The 15,531-nt window shown below is 49.2% G+C and overlaps 1 protein-coding gene across 1 annotated transcript; it reads left to right on the top strand.

Annotated features, from left to right (window-relative positions):
* Positions 1–5,867: 5,867 nt before the first annotated feature.
* ZBTB1 (zinc finger and BTB domain containing 1) lies at positions 5,868–14,487 on the top strand. The gene is made up of 2 exons (XM_040331931.1): positions 5,868–6,098; positions 12,158–14,487. Exon 2 carries the CDS (start codon positions 12,177–12,179, stop codon positions 14,241–14,243), a length of 2,067 nt encoding a protein of 688 aa, XP_040187865.1. The 5' UTR covers positions 5,868–6,098; positions 12,158–12,176; the 3' UTR covers positions 14,244–14,487.
* The last annotated feature ends 1,044 nt before the right edge of the window (positions 14,488–15,531 follow it).

Here is a 15,531-nt window from a genome sequence, read left to right as displayed (position 1 = left end):
AGCCTGAAGGACCAGCCCTACGTGATGGAACATAGCCTGAAGGATCCTCCCTCACATGATGGCGCACAGCCTGAAAGACCTTCCCCCACGTGACGGCACACAGCCTAAAGGAGCCGCCCCCGTGTGATGGCGCATAGCCTGAAATACCCGCCTTTTCATGACAGTGCATAGCCTGATGGACCCGCCCCCACATGACAGCACACAGCTTGAAAGACCCGCCCCCATTTGACAGCGCACGACCTGCAGGAGACGCCCCCACGTGACAGCGCACAGCTTGAAAGACCCGCCCCCATGTGACTGTATTATGAGAGCCTGTGATAAGTATGCCCATACCAGGTACTTCCAAGGAGTCTGGCAGGCAGGACAACAGGGAAGGGACTGGTAGCGGCAGACGTGGGCTACACACACAATCTGTTACTATCAAGTGAATGGGCTGCCCTGTGTGACACGGAAACCCAGGTGACTTTAAAGTGGGAACCCGCGAGAATGAGGCTTAGAAATTAGATGTATCAGTAATGGGAGCTTGTTTGTTCCATAAACTGACAGGTCTGATCATCAGTGAAACGAAGGGAATGAAATGTTTTATTGCACACAATATATTAGGTATATTGTCTGGCCCTGTCAGTATACTCTGTACAGAGACATTCATGGATGTCAGCTGATTGAGAAGTTTATCATCAGCTGGTATCAGCTGAGTAATGTATTTAGGGTGCCCCCTGCTGGATTCCCCCTGGAAATACATGAAAACCTGGACTGAGATCTACAAAATCACTTCACTCTGTATAAAGCTGGTCATACATGTATAGATTTTAAAGGCTGAATGACTACTTAAGCCCTGGACCATTATGCAGCTAAAGGACCAGGCCCCTTTTTGCGATTCGGCACTGCGTCACTTTAACTGACAATTGCGCGGTCGTGCGACGTGGCTCCCAAACAAAATTGACGTCCTCTTTTCCCCACAAATAGAGCTTTCTTTTGGTGGTATTTGATCACCTCTGCGGTTTTCCTTTTTTGCGCTATAAACAAAAATAGAGCGACAATTTTGAAAAAAAAAAACAATATTTTTAAGTTTTTGCTATAAAAATTATCCCCCAAAAATATATAAAAAAAAATGTTTTCCTCAGTTTAGGTATATGTATTCTTCTACATATTTTTGGTAAAAAAAAATCGCAATAAGCGTTTATTGATTGGTTTGCGCAAAAGTTATAGCGTCTATAGAATAGGGGATAGTTTTATGACATTTTTATTAATATATATTTTTTTTTACTACTAATGGCGGCAATCAGCGATTTTTATCATGACTGTGACATTATGGCGGACACATCGGACACTTTTGACACATATTTGGGACCATTGTCTTTTTTTACAGCGATTCGTGCTATAAAAATGCATTGTTACTATGAAAATGACAATTGCAGTGAAGGGGTTAACCTCTAGGGGGTGCTGTAGGGGTTAAGTGTGCCCTAGTGTGTAATTTTTACTGTTGGGGGGCGTGTGACGTCACTGATCGTCTGTTCCCTGTCATAGGGAAAGACGATCAGTGACGTCACACGCCCAGCCACGCCCCCCTACAGTAAAAAGCCACGACCCCCTACTGACAAGCCACTAGGAAGAACAGGAAAAGGTTTGTTTACACTCACCTCTCCCCGTTCTTCAGCTCTGTGACCCGATCGCGTGACACCGGCGGCGATCAGGTCCACGGGTGCAGTCACGGAGCCTCGGACCGAGTGGCGAGCATGCCGTCGGCGGCACCCTCGGCAGCGCGCTCGCGACCCACGGCTGGGTTCTTAAATTGGAATTACCTGTACGACCTTGTGCCCAGCCGTGCCATTCTGTCGACGTATATCGTCGTGCGGCTGTCCCCAAGTGGTTAATTGGCTCCAGTTTCCAAGATACAGCTTCAGGTCAAAATTGCATCAAAATAATTAAAAATTATGAGGGGGCATGGGCATCCGCTGAAATTATTTCGGGGGGGGGGGCGCTTCCACAGTGGCAATACACAGTCCCATTTAACCCTTTCTTTAAACGCTAGCAGGGGTTAAAAGCACCCTGCTAGCAGCCAAATAGCGCAGCTAAAACAATGGTAAAGCGGCGCTTTACCGATAACGCGGCCAGCTGGCAGTGTGAAATTTCTCTTGAGATAATTCAGCTTCACTCCATGCTCATATAAATATAGCCTAGAGAATGTACAGACCCCCCTTCAGCACAGACATACCCCCTTCAGCACAGACCCCCCCCCTTCAGCACAGACCCCCCATTCTGCACAAACCCCTCCATTCAGCACAGATGGACCCCCCTTCAGCACATCCCCCCATTCAGCACAGACCCCCCTTCAGCACAGATGGACCCCCAATCAGCACAAACCCCCCCTTCAGCACAGACGGACCCCCCTCCCCCATCCCATTCAGTACCTCAGATCAGCACGGCATGGGCACAGCAGGTTCCCTCCCCCTGTGTACACATAAACACTGGAGGGGGAGGCGGCTTCACTCTGCTCGCTGTGTCTGTGTGACATCCGGCCCGGGACTGCTCAGACAGCCCACAGCCGCGAGACTCTTCAACACCTTCTCGATTTTCCAGGGGGGGTCAATTGCCCCCCTTTGCCCTATGGAGCGGACGCCCATGTGAGGGGGGTGAGCAATTATCCATAACTTTTGTGTAAAATGTGATATAGCAATGAGAATGGCGCCTCTCCAATCATTATAAATGTATCTTGTATTGATACTAAAAGTTAAAGTTTGGGTCCGCTGACATTGAGGGCCCCCGGATCAGCTCATCGTCTTTATCACCATCTCCCTCATGATTCCCAATGGTAACCATTCATATCTGTGCGACTGCACTACTTTGGTCTGACTTTGATGCGACTAGAGGTCCATAGACCTCAAGATTACACAGGCATTGCTTCAAGTCGCACGACTTTCAGGTCATACAAGTGTGAAAGGGGCCTTAACAGACGGAACTGTCCAGCAAAATTGTCAGTAAGTGGGTTGAGACAAACCACATCCTGCCACATAAGTCCTTGTTCAGACACTTCCTGTTACAGGGTGACAGTGCGTTGTCCTTCAGTAAAGGATTTTGGGGCACTTCCTGAGTGTTGCAGTGATCAGCGACGGACGGTTTTGCGCACGTGTTTGCAGATGTCTGGGGGTGCGATTAACAATTAGCGGCGCCGCTACACATCTGCTAAAGGGCAGCTCATTTCTCTGTGTCGGAAAAGCGTGCGATTTTTGACACGCATTCCCGACACACAAAGGTCTGAACCTAGTCTAGGGACCAGTTCACATTTGCAGTTGCCATCTGAAGAGCAATTCATGGTGGATCACATTTCAGAGGGTGTGTGAGGAGGTTTTATGTTGCTGATTAACCTCTAAAATCCCACACCAGCGTGCCACAACGGAGGACTGTGTCCTGACCCCCAAATGAATGGAAGCAAGCAAACATTCCCTGCTTTTCTGCTTGATCCGATTGATCAGTCACCAGTGACCTGTGATTGCTGTCAGTGACGTGACCACAGCCAGCTCTGCCTCTCTGCCTATACGTGATTCCTAATCCTGTGTCCCCCTGGCCCCGCCCCTGCCTGTGGTAGAGGCCACTCTTCCTCCTGGCCTGTCCTGAACATCTCCGCCAGCGTCACTTCAGTGCCACAACACCTGGCGGTGGCCCTCCGCGCTTGGTGACAGGTGGAGACTGCCTGGAGGAGGCACCAAGGCACTGCACGCAGAGTTTAAAATTGTTACCTGCAAACGCGCTGGCAGGGTTGCGGCGTCGGATGGATGCAGAGCAGTCTGCAGAGCCCCACACCTGGTGAGTAAAATATTGTCACTGTCTGAGATTGCAATATCGCAGATTCACATGTAAATAGATGTATTTGGTGTATAAAGACTGATCTGTCCATGCACCGAGGGTTCGGGTCCCACCCCCTCCCTGCCTGGTAGGCTGCATTGATGGGCGCTGGTGAGGCTGCATTGATGGGCGCTGATGAGGCTGCATTTATTGGTCGCTAGTAGGCTGCATTGATGGGCGCTGGTGAGGCTGCATTGATGGGCGCTGATGAGGCTGCATTTATTGGTCGCTAGTAGGCTGCATTTGATGGGTGCTGGTAGGCTGCATTTGATGGGTGCTGGTAGGCTGCATTTGATGGGCGCTGGTAGGCTGCATTGGATGGGCGCTGGTAGGCTGAATTTGATGGGTGCTGGTAGGCTGCATTTGATGGGCACTGGTGAGGCTGCATTTGATGGGTGCTGGTAGGCTGCATTTGATGGGCGCTGGTAGGCTGCATTTGATGGGCGCTGGTAGGCTGCATTTGATGGGCGCTGGTAGGCTGCATTTGATGGGCGCTGGTAGGCTGCATTTGATGGGCGCTAGTGAGGCTGCATTTGATGGGCGCTAGTGAGGCTGCATTTGATGGGTGCTGGTAGGCTGAATTTGATGGGTGCTGGTAGGCTGAATTTGATGGGTGCTGGTAGGCTGCATTTGATGGGCACTGGTGAGGCTGCATTTGATGGGTGCTGGTAGGCTGCATTTGATGGGCGCTGGTGAGGCTGCATTTGATGGGTGCTGGTAGGCTGCATTTGATGGGCGCTGGTGAGGCTGCATTTGATGGGTGCTGGTAGGCTGCATTTGATGGGCGCTGGTGAGGCTGCATTTGATGGGCGCTGGTAGGCTGCATTGGATGGGCGCTGGTAGGCTGCATTTGATGGGCGCTGGTGAGGCTGCATTTGATGGGCGCTGGTGAGGCTGCATTTGATGGGCACTGGTGAGGCTGCATTTGATGTGCGATGGTGAGGCTGCATTTGATGGGCGCTGGTGAGGCTGCATTTGATGGGCGCTGGTGAGGCTGCATTTGATGGGCGCTGGTAGGCTGCATTTGATGGGCGCTGGTAGGCTGCATTTGATGGGCGCTGGTAGGCTGCATTTGATGGGCGCTGGTAGGCTGCATTTGATGGGCACTGGTAGGCTGCATTTGATGTGCGATGGTGAGGCTGCATTTGATGTGCGATGTGCTTTTCATTAAAAAGGTGGGGGTATACAAGGGCAGGGGAAATGGGGTGGAGTCAGGGGTGAAGCCAAGGGGGGGGGGGGAGCTGCAAAATTAGGTTTTTCCTAGGGTGTCAAAAATCCTTGCACCAGCCCTGAGTGGAGAGCATTCTGCCCTCCTGTGACCCGTTACAGCAGACAGCGGGCTGAAGCCTGCTGCCGGCTGAAGTCACTGCTCTGCCCTCCAGGGGGAGGGCAGAGCAGACAGTGGAGACAAATGTCCTCAGACACAGATTTTTGGACTTTGTGTTACGGATCTGAACGCAATATTTACGCACCTTCTGCGTTCAGATCCGTAAGGCCTGGTTCCCACTAGTGCGATTTCAGATGCGACTTGTGTTCACACAGAATCGCATGACATGACGCATTGTGCCTGTTGACATCAATGTGACTCAACTGCAATGTGTAAACTTGCGTAAACTTGCACTGTGTATAGATTATAAACAAATACGGATATATGTGTACACCAAACTCCCTTGATTAAAGAAAGCTTGATTACTTTATGATCGAATACGCAAATGTGTGCGTGCGCTAGACAGCCCATCCTCTCTTTTTTCTGCCAGGAATATCTGATGTTCATACATCGGCACCACGTGGAATTACGACATTTTTACTTTTTTCTTCACAGAACTTTATTAAATCATTGACGTTGCGACAATTTGTAGCACTACGGGCTGCACTGAAAAAGTAATGCATGTGTGCTGAGAAGCAACATGATAATGTCTGCCAGGAGCACATGTGATGTGAATGAGCCCCAGTCAGTCCTATAAGTCGGTGTGTTCGGGGAGGCCGGGCTGTGCTGGTTATGAAGAGTCCCCCTTTAGGCGGTGCAGTGCTGTGTGTGTCCAGCAGGTGTCGCTCGGTGAGATCTCCGCACAGACGGAAGAAGCTCGGTGCAGCGTCCTCTCCCGGGGTGGGGAGTCGGTGCCGCTTCATTGATCGGGGGCGGTCAGGCCGGACGTTGTACAGAGCCTGCTCCGGGCCGCACCCTCCTCCGCCACCACCGTGCACAGCGGGCTCCGGACACACACATCTGTATACAGCCCCGGCCCAGCAGCGAGGTATGTCCGCTCCGTCCTCCCTGACAGCCGCTCACACCCCCTCCCCCACTATTCCCCGGGGCTGGGGGAGGAGTCCCGGTGTGCGGACAGGTCCCGGTTCTGGGCTTTGATTGACAGGCCGGGGTCACACAAGTTGCAACTCATAAAAGCTCTGTGATTGGCCTACCGGGGGATGTGACGTCACATGATGACAGCTCGAGCTGAACCATGATCATAACGCTTCATATGTCTGCATTGTACACGGGGGACGTCACCAGTGTGGTGTATACACAGAGGGGGGACGTCACCAGTGTGGTGTATACACAGAGGGGGGGCGTCACAGGTGGGGTATATACACAGGGGGGGACGTTGCCAGTGTGGTGTATACACAGAGGGGGGCGTCATCAGTGTGGTATATACACAGGAGGAGGGGGACGTCACCAGTGTGGTGTATACACAGGAGGGGGGCGTCATCAGTGTGGTATATACACAGGAGGGGGACGTCACCAGTGTGGTATATACACAGAGGGGGACGTCATCAGTGTGGTATATACACAGGAGGGGGGACGTCATCAGTGTGGTATATACACAGGAGGGGGACGTCATCAGTGTGGTATATACACAGGAGGGGGGACGTCATCAGTGTGGTATATACACAGGAGGGGGACGTCATCAGTGTGGTATATACACAGGAGGGGGGGACGTCACCAGTGTGGTATATATACACAGGAGGGGGGACATCACCAGTGTGGTATATATACACAGGAGGGGGACGTCATCAGTGTGGTGTATACACAGGAGGGGGGACATCACCAGTGTGGTGTATATACACAGGAGGGGGGACATCACCAGTGTGGTATATATACACAGGAGGGGGGACATCACCAGTGTGGTATATATACACAGGAGGGGGGACATCACCAGTGTGGTGTATATACACAGGAGGGGGGACATCACCAGTGTGGTATATATACACAGGAGGGGGGACATCACCAGTGTGGTGTATATACACAGGAGGGGGGACATCACCAGTGTGGTGTATATACACAGGAGGGGGGATGTCACCAGTGTGGTATATATACACAGGAGGGGGGACATCACCAGTGTGGTGTATATACACAGGAGGGGGGACATCACCAGTGTGGTGTATATACACAGGAGGGGGGACATCACCAGTGTGGTATATATACACAGGAGGGGGGACGTCACCAGTGTGGTGTATATACACAGGAGGGGGGACATCACCAGTGTGGTATATACACAGGAGGGGGGATGTCACCAGTGTGGTATATATACACAGGAGGGGGGACATCACCAGTGTGGTGTATATACACAGGAGGGGGGACATCACCAGTGTGGTATATACACAGGAGGGGGGATGTCACCAGTGTGGTATATATACACAGGAGGGGGGACATCACCAGTGTGGTGTATATACACAGGAGGGGGGACATCACCAGTGTGGTATATATACACAGGAGGGGGGACATCACCAGTGTGGTATATACACAGGAGGGGGGATGTCACCAGTGTGGTATATATACACAGGAGGGGGGACATCACCAGTGTGGTGTATATACACAGGAGGGGGGACATCACCAGTGTGGTATATACACAGGAGGGGGGACATCACCAGTGTGGTATATACACAGGAGGGGGGATGTCACCAGTGTGGTATATACACAGGAGGGGGGACATCACCAGTGTGGTGTGTGTATATATACACAGGAGGGGGGAGGGGGGCGTCATCAGTGTAGTTAATAGACAGGGGGGGGGACATTACCAGTGTATAACACACCTGAACAATGCTTTTCCAGGGAACTTGTACACTGATCATTTGAATGGATTTGCATTGCCTTTGTTTTTTGTTTGCATCTGAGGACTCTTATCATAGAGACAATCAGTACTGGGAACCCGAGTGCACGTTGTGGCATTTCACTTCTCTAAGCACACCTGAACAGAACACCCCACAGTCAGACTTATTTTAGAACCCCTAGGCTTGGTTTCCACTAGTACAACTTATCATGCGACTTGGGACTGCAAAGTCGCATGACAAGTCGTTCCCAATGATTTCCAATCAGTACCGTTCATATCTGTGCGACTTCAAGTTAGTCCCTGCACTACTTTGATGCGACTTGAGGTCCATAGACCTCAAGAATACACAGGCATTGTTTCCAAACGCATCAAAATTGCGCGACTTTCGGGTCGCAATATTGTAAACAGAGCTTAAGTGATACACAAGAAGTATGTGTAAATTCATTGTTGCCAGGATGCATGTTTTAGGCAGGGGTTACCTTAATTAATGGCTGCACTACAAAGTCTTCAGAATGTGGGTGAATGTTGCATGCATAAGTCAAGTCACCAAGCACTCCACATCCTGAGATAGTCATCTCCTTCCTTAACCACTTGCCTACCGGGCACTTTCACCCCCTTCCTGCCCATGCCAATTTTCAGCTTTCACTGTCGTACTTTGAATGACAATTGCGCGGTCATGCAGCACTGTACCCAAACACGATTTTTAAAATTTTTTACACGCAAATAGAGATTTAATTTGGTGATATTTAATCACTGCTGGGTTTTTTTATTTTTTGTTTAACAAATGAAAAAAGACCCCCAAAAAAAAATATATATATAATATAATATATAATTTTGCAAACAGGTCATTTTTCTCCTTTACTGATGTGCACTGAAGAGGCGGCACTGGTAGATGACACTGGTTGGCACTGGTAGATGGCACTGGTAGGTGACACTGATGAGGAGGCACTGATTTGCAGCACTGTTGGGACTGCACTGAAAATCGGTGCCCTGATTATCTGTGCCGATGTCCCTTTAACACAGGCCGGTTATCGGCTCTCCTCTCCTCAGGCTGTTGGCGGGTGGAAAGAAAAGCAGATAACCAGATTGTGTTTACAGCCGTGATCAGCTGTTATTGGACACAGCTGGTCACGTGGTAAAGGGCTGCTGTGATTGGCCCTGTACCCCAATCTGTGATCAGCTGTTATCGGACACAGCTGGTCACTTAGTAAAGGGCTGCTGTGATTGGCCCTTTACCCCAATCTGTGATCAGCTGTGTCCGTGCGTTTACGGGAGGACATACTTGGATGTAGGGTTGCCACATCATCCCTTTAATCCAGGACACATTAAAGCAGATCTCCACCCTAAAGTGAAGTCGCGCTGATCGGCACCCTCCCCCCCTCCGGTGTCACATTTGACACCTTTCAGGGGGGAGGGGGGTGCAGATACCTGTCTACAGACAGGTATTTGCGCCCACTTCCGGCCACACGTCAGGCAAAAGACGGGTTTTTTCCTGGCATCCCGTCCGTCCCCCGTTGTATGCTGGGAACACTCAGCTCCCAGGACACAGCAGGAGCCAATCGGCGGGTGCAGCGCGACTCGCGCATGCGCCGTAGGGAACCGGGCAGTGAAGCCGGAGCGCTTCACTTCCTGGTTCCCTCACCGAGGATGGAGGGGGGAGCAGCAGGGTGACGAGCGATCGGCTCGTCATCTGCTGCGATCGGCGCTGGACTCCAGGACAGGTAAGTGTCCTTATATTAAAAGTCAGCAGCTGCAGTATTTGTAGCTGCTGGCTTCTAATATATTTTTTTAGTGGCACATCCACTTTAATAAATTACACAGGTTCTGAGGCTGATTTAATGCAGATAAGGCACCAAGTGAGTTTAATTACCACCTTAAAGTGGTTGTAAACCCGATTAATAAAAAGAAAAACCTGCAAGACGAAGGCATAATGAGCTAGTATGCATAGCATACTAGCTCATTATGAATTACTTACCTGGGATCGAAGCCCCCGCAGCCATCCTCGTACACCGCTCCGGCGGCCGACATCACTCCCGGGGGTTACTTCCGGGTATCGCGGCTTCGGCGCTGTGATTGGCTGGAGCCGCAATGACGTCACTCCCGGGCATGTGTGCGGGAGCCGCCGGTAACGGCACACGAACTGAAGCAACGGCACATACGTGCCATTGCTTCTGTTTGCCCCAGTGTGCATGTGCCGATGGCATCGGCACATGCAGGGGATATCTCCTAAATCGTGTAGGTTTAGGAGATATCCTGGGTAGCTACAGGTAAGCCTTAATATAGTCTTACCTGTAGCATAAAGTGTGTTGTAAAGGGTTTACAACCACTTTAATCAGCCACAGAACCTCTGTAATTATTGTGTGTCCTAGAATAAAGGGATGATGTGGCTACCCTACTTGGATGCCGTCCCGGCAAAGTAAGCCCGGGCTGTATCTGTCTTTCAGTGGTTAAAGTGGTTGTAAAGCCCTTACATATACCCAGTGAAGTGACTGGCCCCAGGTGATACACAGAGATTAAACAAATCCTCTTTTATAAGTTGTACCTGGTTATCTGAGGTCTCCTCTTCTCTTGATTAATTCAAAGTGCAGACTTTATACAGGATCTCTCAGCTCTGAAAAGCAGGGGGCAGGGAGCTGAAGTTACATCAGTGAGAGCTGATTGGAGGGAAGGGATACACCCTTTCCAAACAATTGGGTATTATATTGTGTTTTTGTGCATGAAAATTCATTAAAGTTTATTTTTTCCCCCCAAAAAATGCATTTGAAAAACTGCTGTGCAAATATGACATCAGAAATTGCACACCCACCCACCATTTTATTCTCTAGGGCAGTGATGGTGAACATTGACACCCCAGATGTTTTGAAACTACATTTCCCATGATGCTCGTGTAGTTGACCATCATGGGAAATGTAGTTCCAAAACATCTGGGGTTCTAAGGTTCGCCATCACTGCTCTAGGGCCTCTGCTTACAAATATCTAAAGTTTTGGGGTTCTAAGAAATTTTCGAGCAAAAAAAAATACAAATTTTGAAATGTAGGAGAGAAGTAGGGTTGTCCCGATACCACTTTTTTTAGGACTGAGTACGAGTACCGATACTTTTTTCCAAGTACTCGTGGATACCGAATACCGATACTTTTTTTTAAATGTGTCCCCAAATGCAGCCATGTCCCCCCCATATATGCAGCCATGTCCCCCCCATATATGCAGCCATGTCCCCCCCATATATGCAGCCATGTCCCCCCCCATATATGCAGCCATGTCCCCCCACATATGCAGCCATGTCCCCCCCCCATATATGCAGCCATGTCCCCCCTATATCCAGCCATGTCCCCCCCACATATGCAGCCATGTCCCCCCCCCCATATATGCAGCCATGTCCCCCCTATATCCAGCCATGTCCCCCCCCCCATATATGCAGCCATGTCCCCCCTATATCCAGCCATGTCCCCCCCATATATGCAGCCATGCCCCCCCTATATCCAGCCATGTCCCCCCCATATATGCAGCCATGTCCCCCCCCCCATATGCAGCCATGTCCCCCCCCCATATGCAGCCATGTCCCCCCCCCCCATATGCAGCCATGTCCCCCCCCCCATATGCAGCCATGTCCCCCCCCCCCATATGCAGCCATGTCCCCCCCCCCCATATGCAGCCATGTCCCCCCCCCCCATATGCAGCCATGTCCCCCCCCCCCATATGCAGCCATGTCCCCCCCCCATATGCAGCCATGTCCCCCCCATATATGCAGCCATGTCCCCCTTACCTACATGCTGCCGCATCCCCGCTGCCGCCGCCGCTTGGTTAATACGGGCGGCGAACATTACAGCTTTCATTTGAATAGCTGTAGTCTTTCGCGCCGCGCTGCGTATAGACACTCCCCCCTGCTCGGGATTGGACAGTTCACCCGAGCAAGGGGGAGTGTCTATACGCGGCACGGCGGGAAACACTACAGCTATTCAAATGAAAGCTGTAATGTTCCCCGCCCGTATTAACCAAGTGGCGGCGGCAGCGGGGATGCGGCGGGATGCAGCGTAGCGTTGGCGGGGGGGGAGTATTCTATTTAGGTATCGGGGGCATTTGCGGGAGTACAAGTACTCCCGCAAATACTCGGAATCGGTCCCGATACAGATACTAGTATCGGTATCGGGACAACCCTAGAGAGAAGTGTCAGAATAGGCCTGGTCTTCAAGTGGTTAAATGTTTTACATTTTTCAGTACTGGTCCCTTCATAAACATTTTTTTTATTTTTCTTTATTTTTTTTAAGGCTTTGTTGGAAAACCAAGATGATGGGTAAATCAAGCCATTGTAGTTATGTGCTGCAGCAACTCTACAATCAGAGAGAATGGGGATTTCTCTGCGACTGTTGCATCTCCATCAATGACATCTACTTCCAAGCTCACAAGGCGGTCCTGGCAGCCTGCAGCTCCTACTTCAAAATGATGTTCATCAATCACCAGCATAGCGTGGCGCAAATCAACCTCACCAACACAAAGATCAGTCCGGATTGTTTTGACCTCATCCTGCAGTTCATGTATCTGGGTAAAATAATGACTGCCCCAGACAATTTCGACCAGCTAAAGCATGCCATGACTTACCTGCAACTGTATGTTATCCCAGACTGCTTGGAAGAAATACAGGATATGGATTCCTCCATTAAATGTTCCTCTTCTGCATCTAGTAGCCTAAGTAGTAAAATGGTCTTTGGAGTGCGTATGTATGAAGAAAACACGGCAAAGACTGAAGAGGAACCAGGCAAATTGACCTCAGAGTCGGCCTTATCGACAAACGCGGTGCCGGAAAAACAGGCTGAAAACAATCTGCCACATCACAGCCGGCAACCAACTAGGAGTTTGTGCAAAAAGACGCCTTCGCCAAAAGTGCATAACACCAGAGAACGTGGAACAAGGCGATTTGGACGTAGCTATACTTGCGAGGGTTGTGGATTTGTATTCAGTTGCGAAAAGCTGCTGGATGAGCACGCTCAAACCTGCACCAACAGGCTCTTTTTTCACGGCAGGGAACAGAATAGCAACGAGCAGAGCCAGAGCGGAAGCGAATCGCCGGTGTCAAAGTTTTCACCTTCGCAAGACAACGTGAACAAAGTGGACTCTAGTCAACCGATGGACGAAGCTGCCGAAAGTACAAAAGACTCCGGAGCCACGTTGGACCAGATGAAGAGCGACGCGACAGACACTACCAAGAAAAACCCAGTTATCATCAAAATCGAATCTGATGAGAATTCCTTGGCAGAAATGGATGACATCAATATTGTAAAGATCTCTGACAAAGATTATTTGGAATCTTCTGATATCGATGATTTAGATGATGAAGCTGATGAAGGAGCTTACTACATTGGTATACCATGTAACCAAAGGAACGATAACGTGGCTATGAACTCCCAGACCATGTTTGCGGGCTATAGAAAAAATTTGAAGTGCTTAAGTAGGAAAAGAAGTAACGCCACTGAGCGCACATCAGAGATATCGTGTGAACTTTGTGGTTTGACTCTTAATGAGCAGGACCTCTCATCTCATTACCTAGCCAAGCATATAGAAAATATATGTGCGTGCGGTAAGTGCGGCCAAATTCTGGTGAAAGGTAGACAGTTGCAAGAGCACGCTCAGAGATGCGGAGAACCCCAGGAGGCTTTTGAGAATCACGAGAGGAACATGGATGACCGAGTTCATTTTGAAGATGGCATGGAAGAGTCCTCTGCAGTCGGAGAGGTATTAGTAGACATGTGGGATGACTTAAACGAGGGCGCTGCCAGTACAGCAAAACAGGTCTATAAACATTCCTCCTGCCCTTATCGTTGTCCTAATTGCGGCCAACGTTTTGAGTCTGAAAACCAGGTAGTAGAACACGTGTCCCAGTGTATGGAGCACGACGTCTACAGGAGTTCAGTTTCTGAAGACAACGATCGGGACCATCGGAGAAAACACTTCTGCGACATCTGTGGCAAAGGCTTCTACCAACGTTGCCACTTACGGGAACATTATACCGTGCACACCAAGGAAAAGCAGTTTTCATGCCAAACCTGTGGGAAGCAGTTTTTAAGGGAGCGGCAGCTCAGGTTACATAACGACATGCACACTGGCATGGCTAGATACGTTTGCTCGCTTTGCGACCAAGGAAATTTTCGTAAACATGATCACGTACGCCACATGATATCCCATTTAGCGGCTGGAGAAACTATATGTCAGGTGTGCTTTCAGATTTTCCCAAGTAACGACCAGCTGGAGCAGCATATGGACAGCCACCTCTATACTTGCGGAGTTTGCGGTGCAAAATTTAACTTAAGAAAAGACATGAGGGCGCACTATAACTCTAAGCACTTCAAGAAAGCCTAGACACATGTGATTGGACCTCCTTAGAGTATATACCAAAGCTTTAATTATTAACATAGGACTTATATAAACATAGATTTAACCCAGGAAGCCCACACTTCTCTTAGATTTAAATATGAAAACTTTTTTTTCCATATTTTTGTTGGTGGGGAATGTATTTAAGCATCCTTGCAAAGTACAGGTAGCATCCTTCTGACAATTTAGCACCAGACATGTACTTTTATTTATATATATATATATATATATATATATATATATATATATATATATATATATATATATATATATATATATATATATATATATATATATATAGCCAGATTCATAAACGATGTACGCCGGCGTATCTCCAGATACGCAGCCGTAATTTCAAATGTGCGCCGTCGCATCTTTACGCCGATTCACAAAGCGAGATACGTCCAAAAACATGGCTTCAGCCGCCCGACGTAACTTGCCTACGCCGGCGTATCGTGGGAGCAGAGTTACGCTGGACGCATTCGGCGTTCCCATTATAAATATGCAAATTAGCTAGATACGCCGATTCACGAACGTACTTGCGCCCGGCGTATTAATATACGCTGTTTACGTAAGTCGTACGACCGGCGTAACTTTACCCCTCATAAAGCAGGAGTAAGTCATGTTAAGGTATGGACGTCGGAAACAGCGTCGTATTTTACGTCGTTTGCGTAAGTCGTACGTGAATGGGGATGGGCGTAGGTTACGTTCACGTCGACTAAGCATTGAGCCGGCGTAACTTAGGGAGAAAATTCGAGGTGATACTGAGCATGCGCGCGGATGCGCCGTTCGTTAGGCGCGTCATTTACGTGGGGTCACGATTAATTTTTATACAACACGCCCCCTACCAACCTACTTTGAATTAGGCGGGCTTACGCCGGCCAATTTACGCTACGCCGCCGCAACTTACGGAGCAAGTGCTTTGTCTAAGTTGCGGCGGCGTCGCATAAATAGGATACGCTACACCCGCACAAAGATGCGCCCAGGTACGTGAATCTGGCCCATATTTTTTTTCATTATATTTTATTTCTGACTGGTAGAGAATATATCAGGGTACCTTTTTCTAGGTTGCATAGCTACAACTGAATGTATTGCAGAACTCCTGCTCTTTACATATTCTTACTTCGCATGAATTCTTGTTATGTTTTGGAAATTCAAATGGTGGTGATAAACTTCTGCTGCATTATCCAGTGTATGATTGCTGTAAAATATAGTCTATTTATATTGGTTTATTACAAATAGTAATCATAAAGTAGATCAAACACTGTGTCATTTT

This window comes from Rana temporaria, chromosome 13 (assembly GCF_905171775.1).
Source record: "Rana temporaria chromosome 13, aRanTem1.1, whole genome shotgun sequence".
In the NCBI taxonomy this organism is placed as follows: Eukaryota; Metazoa; Chordata; class Amphibia; order Anura; family Ranidae; genus Rana; species Rana temporaria.
Note: the sequence above shows the minus strand (reverse complement) of the source record. Positions and strands in the feature narration are given on the sequence as shown.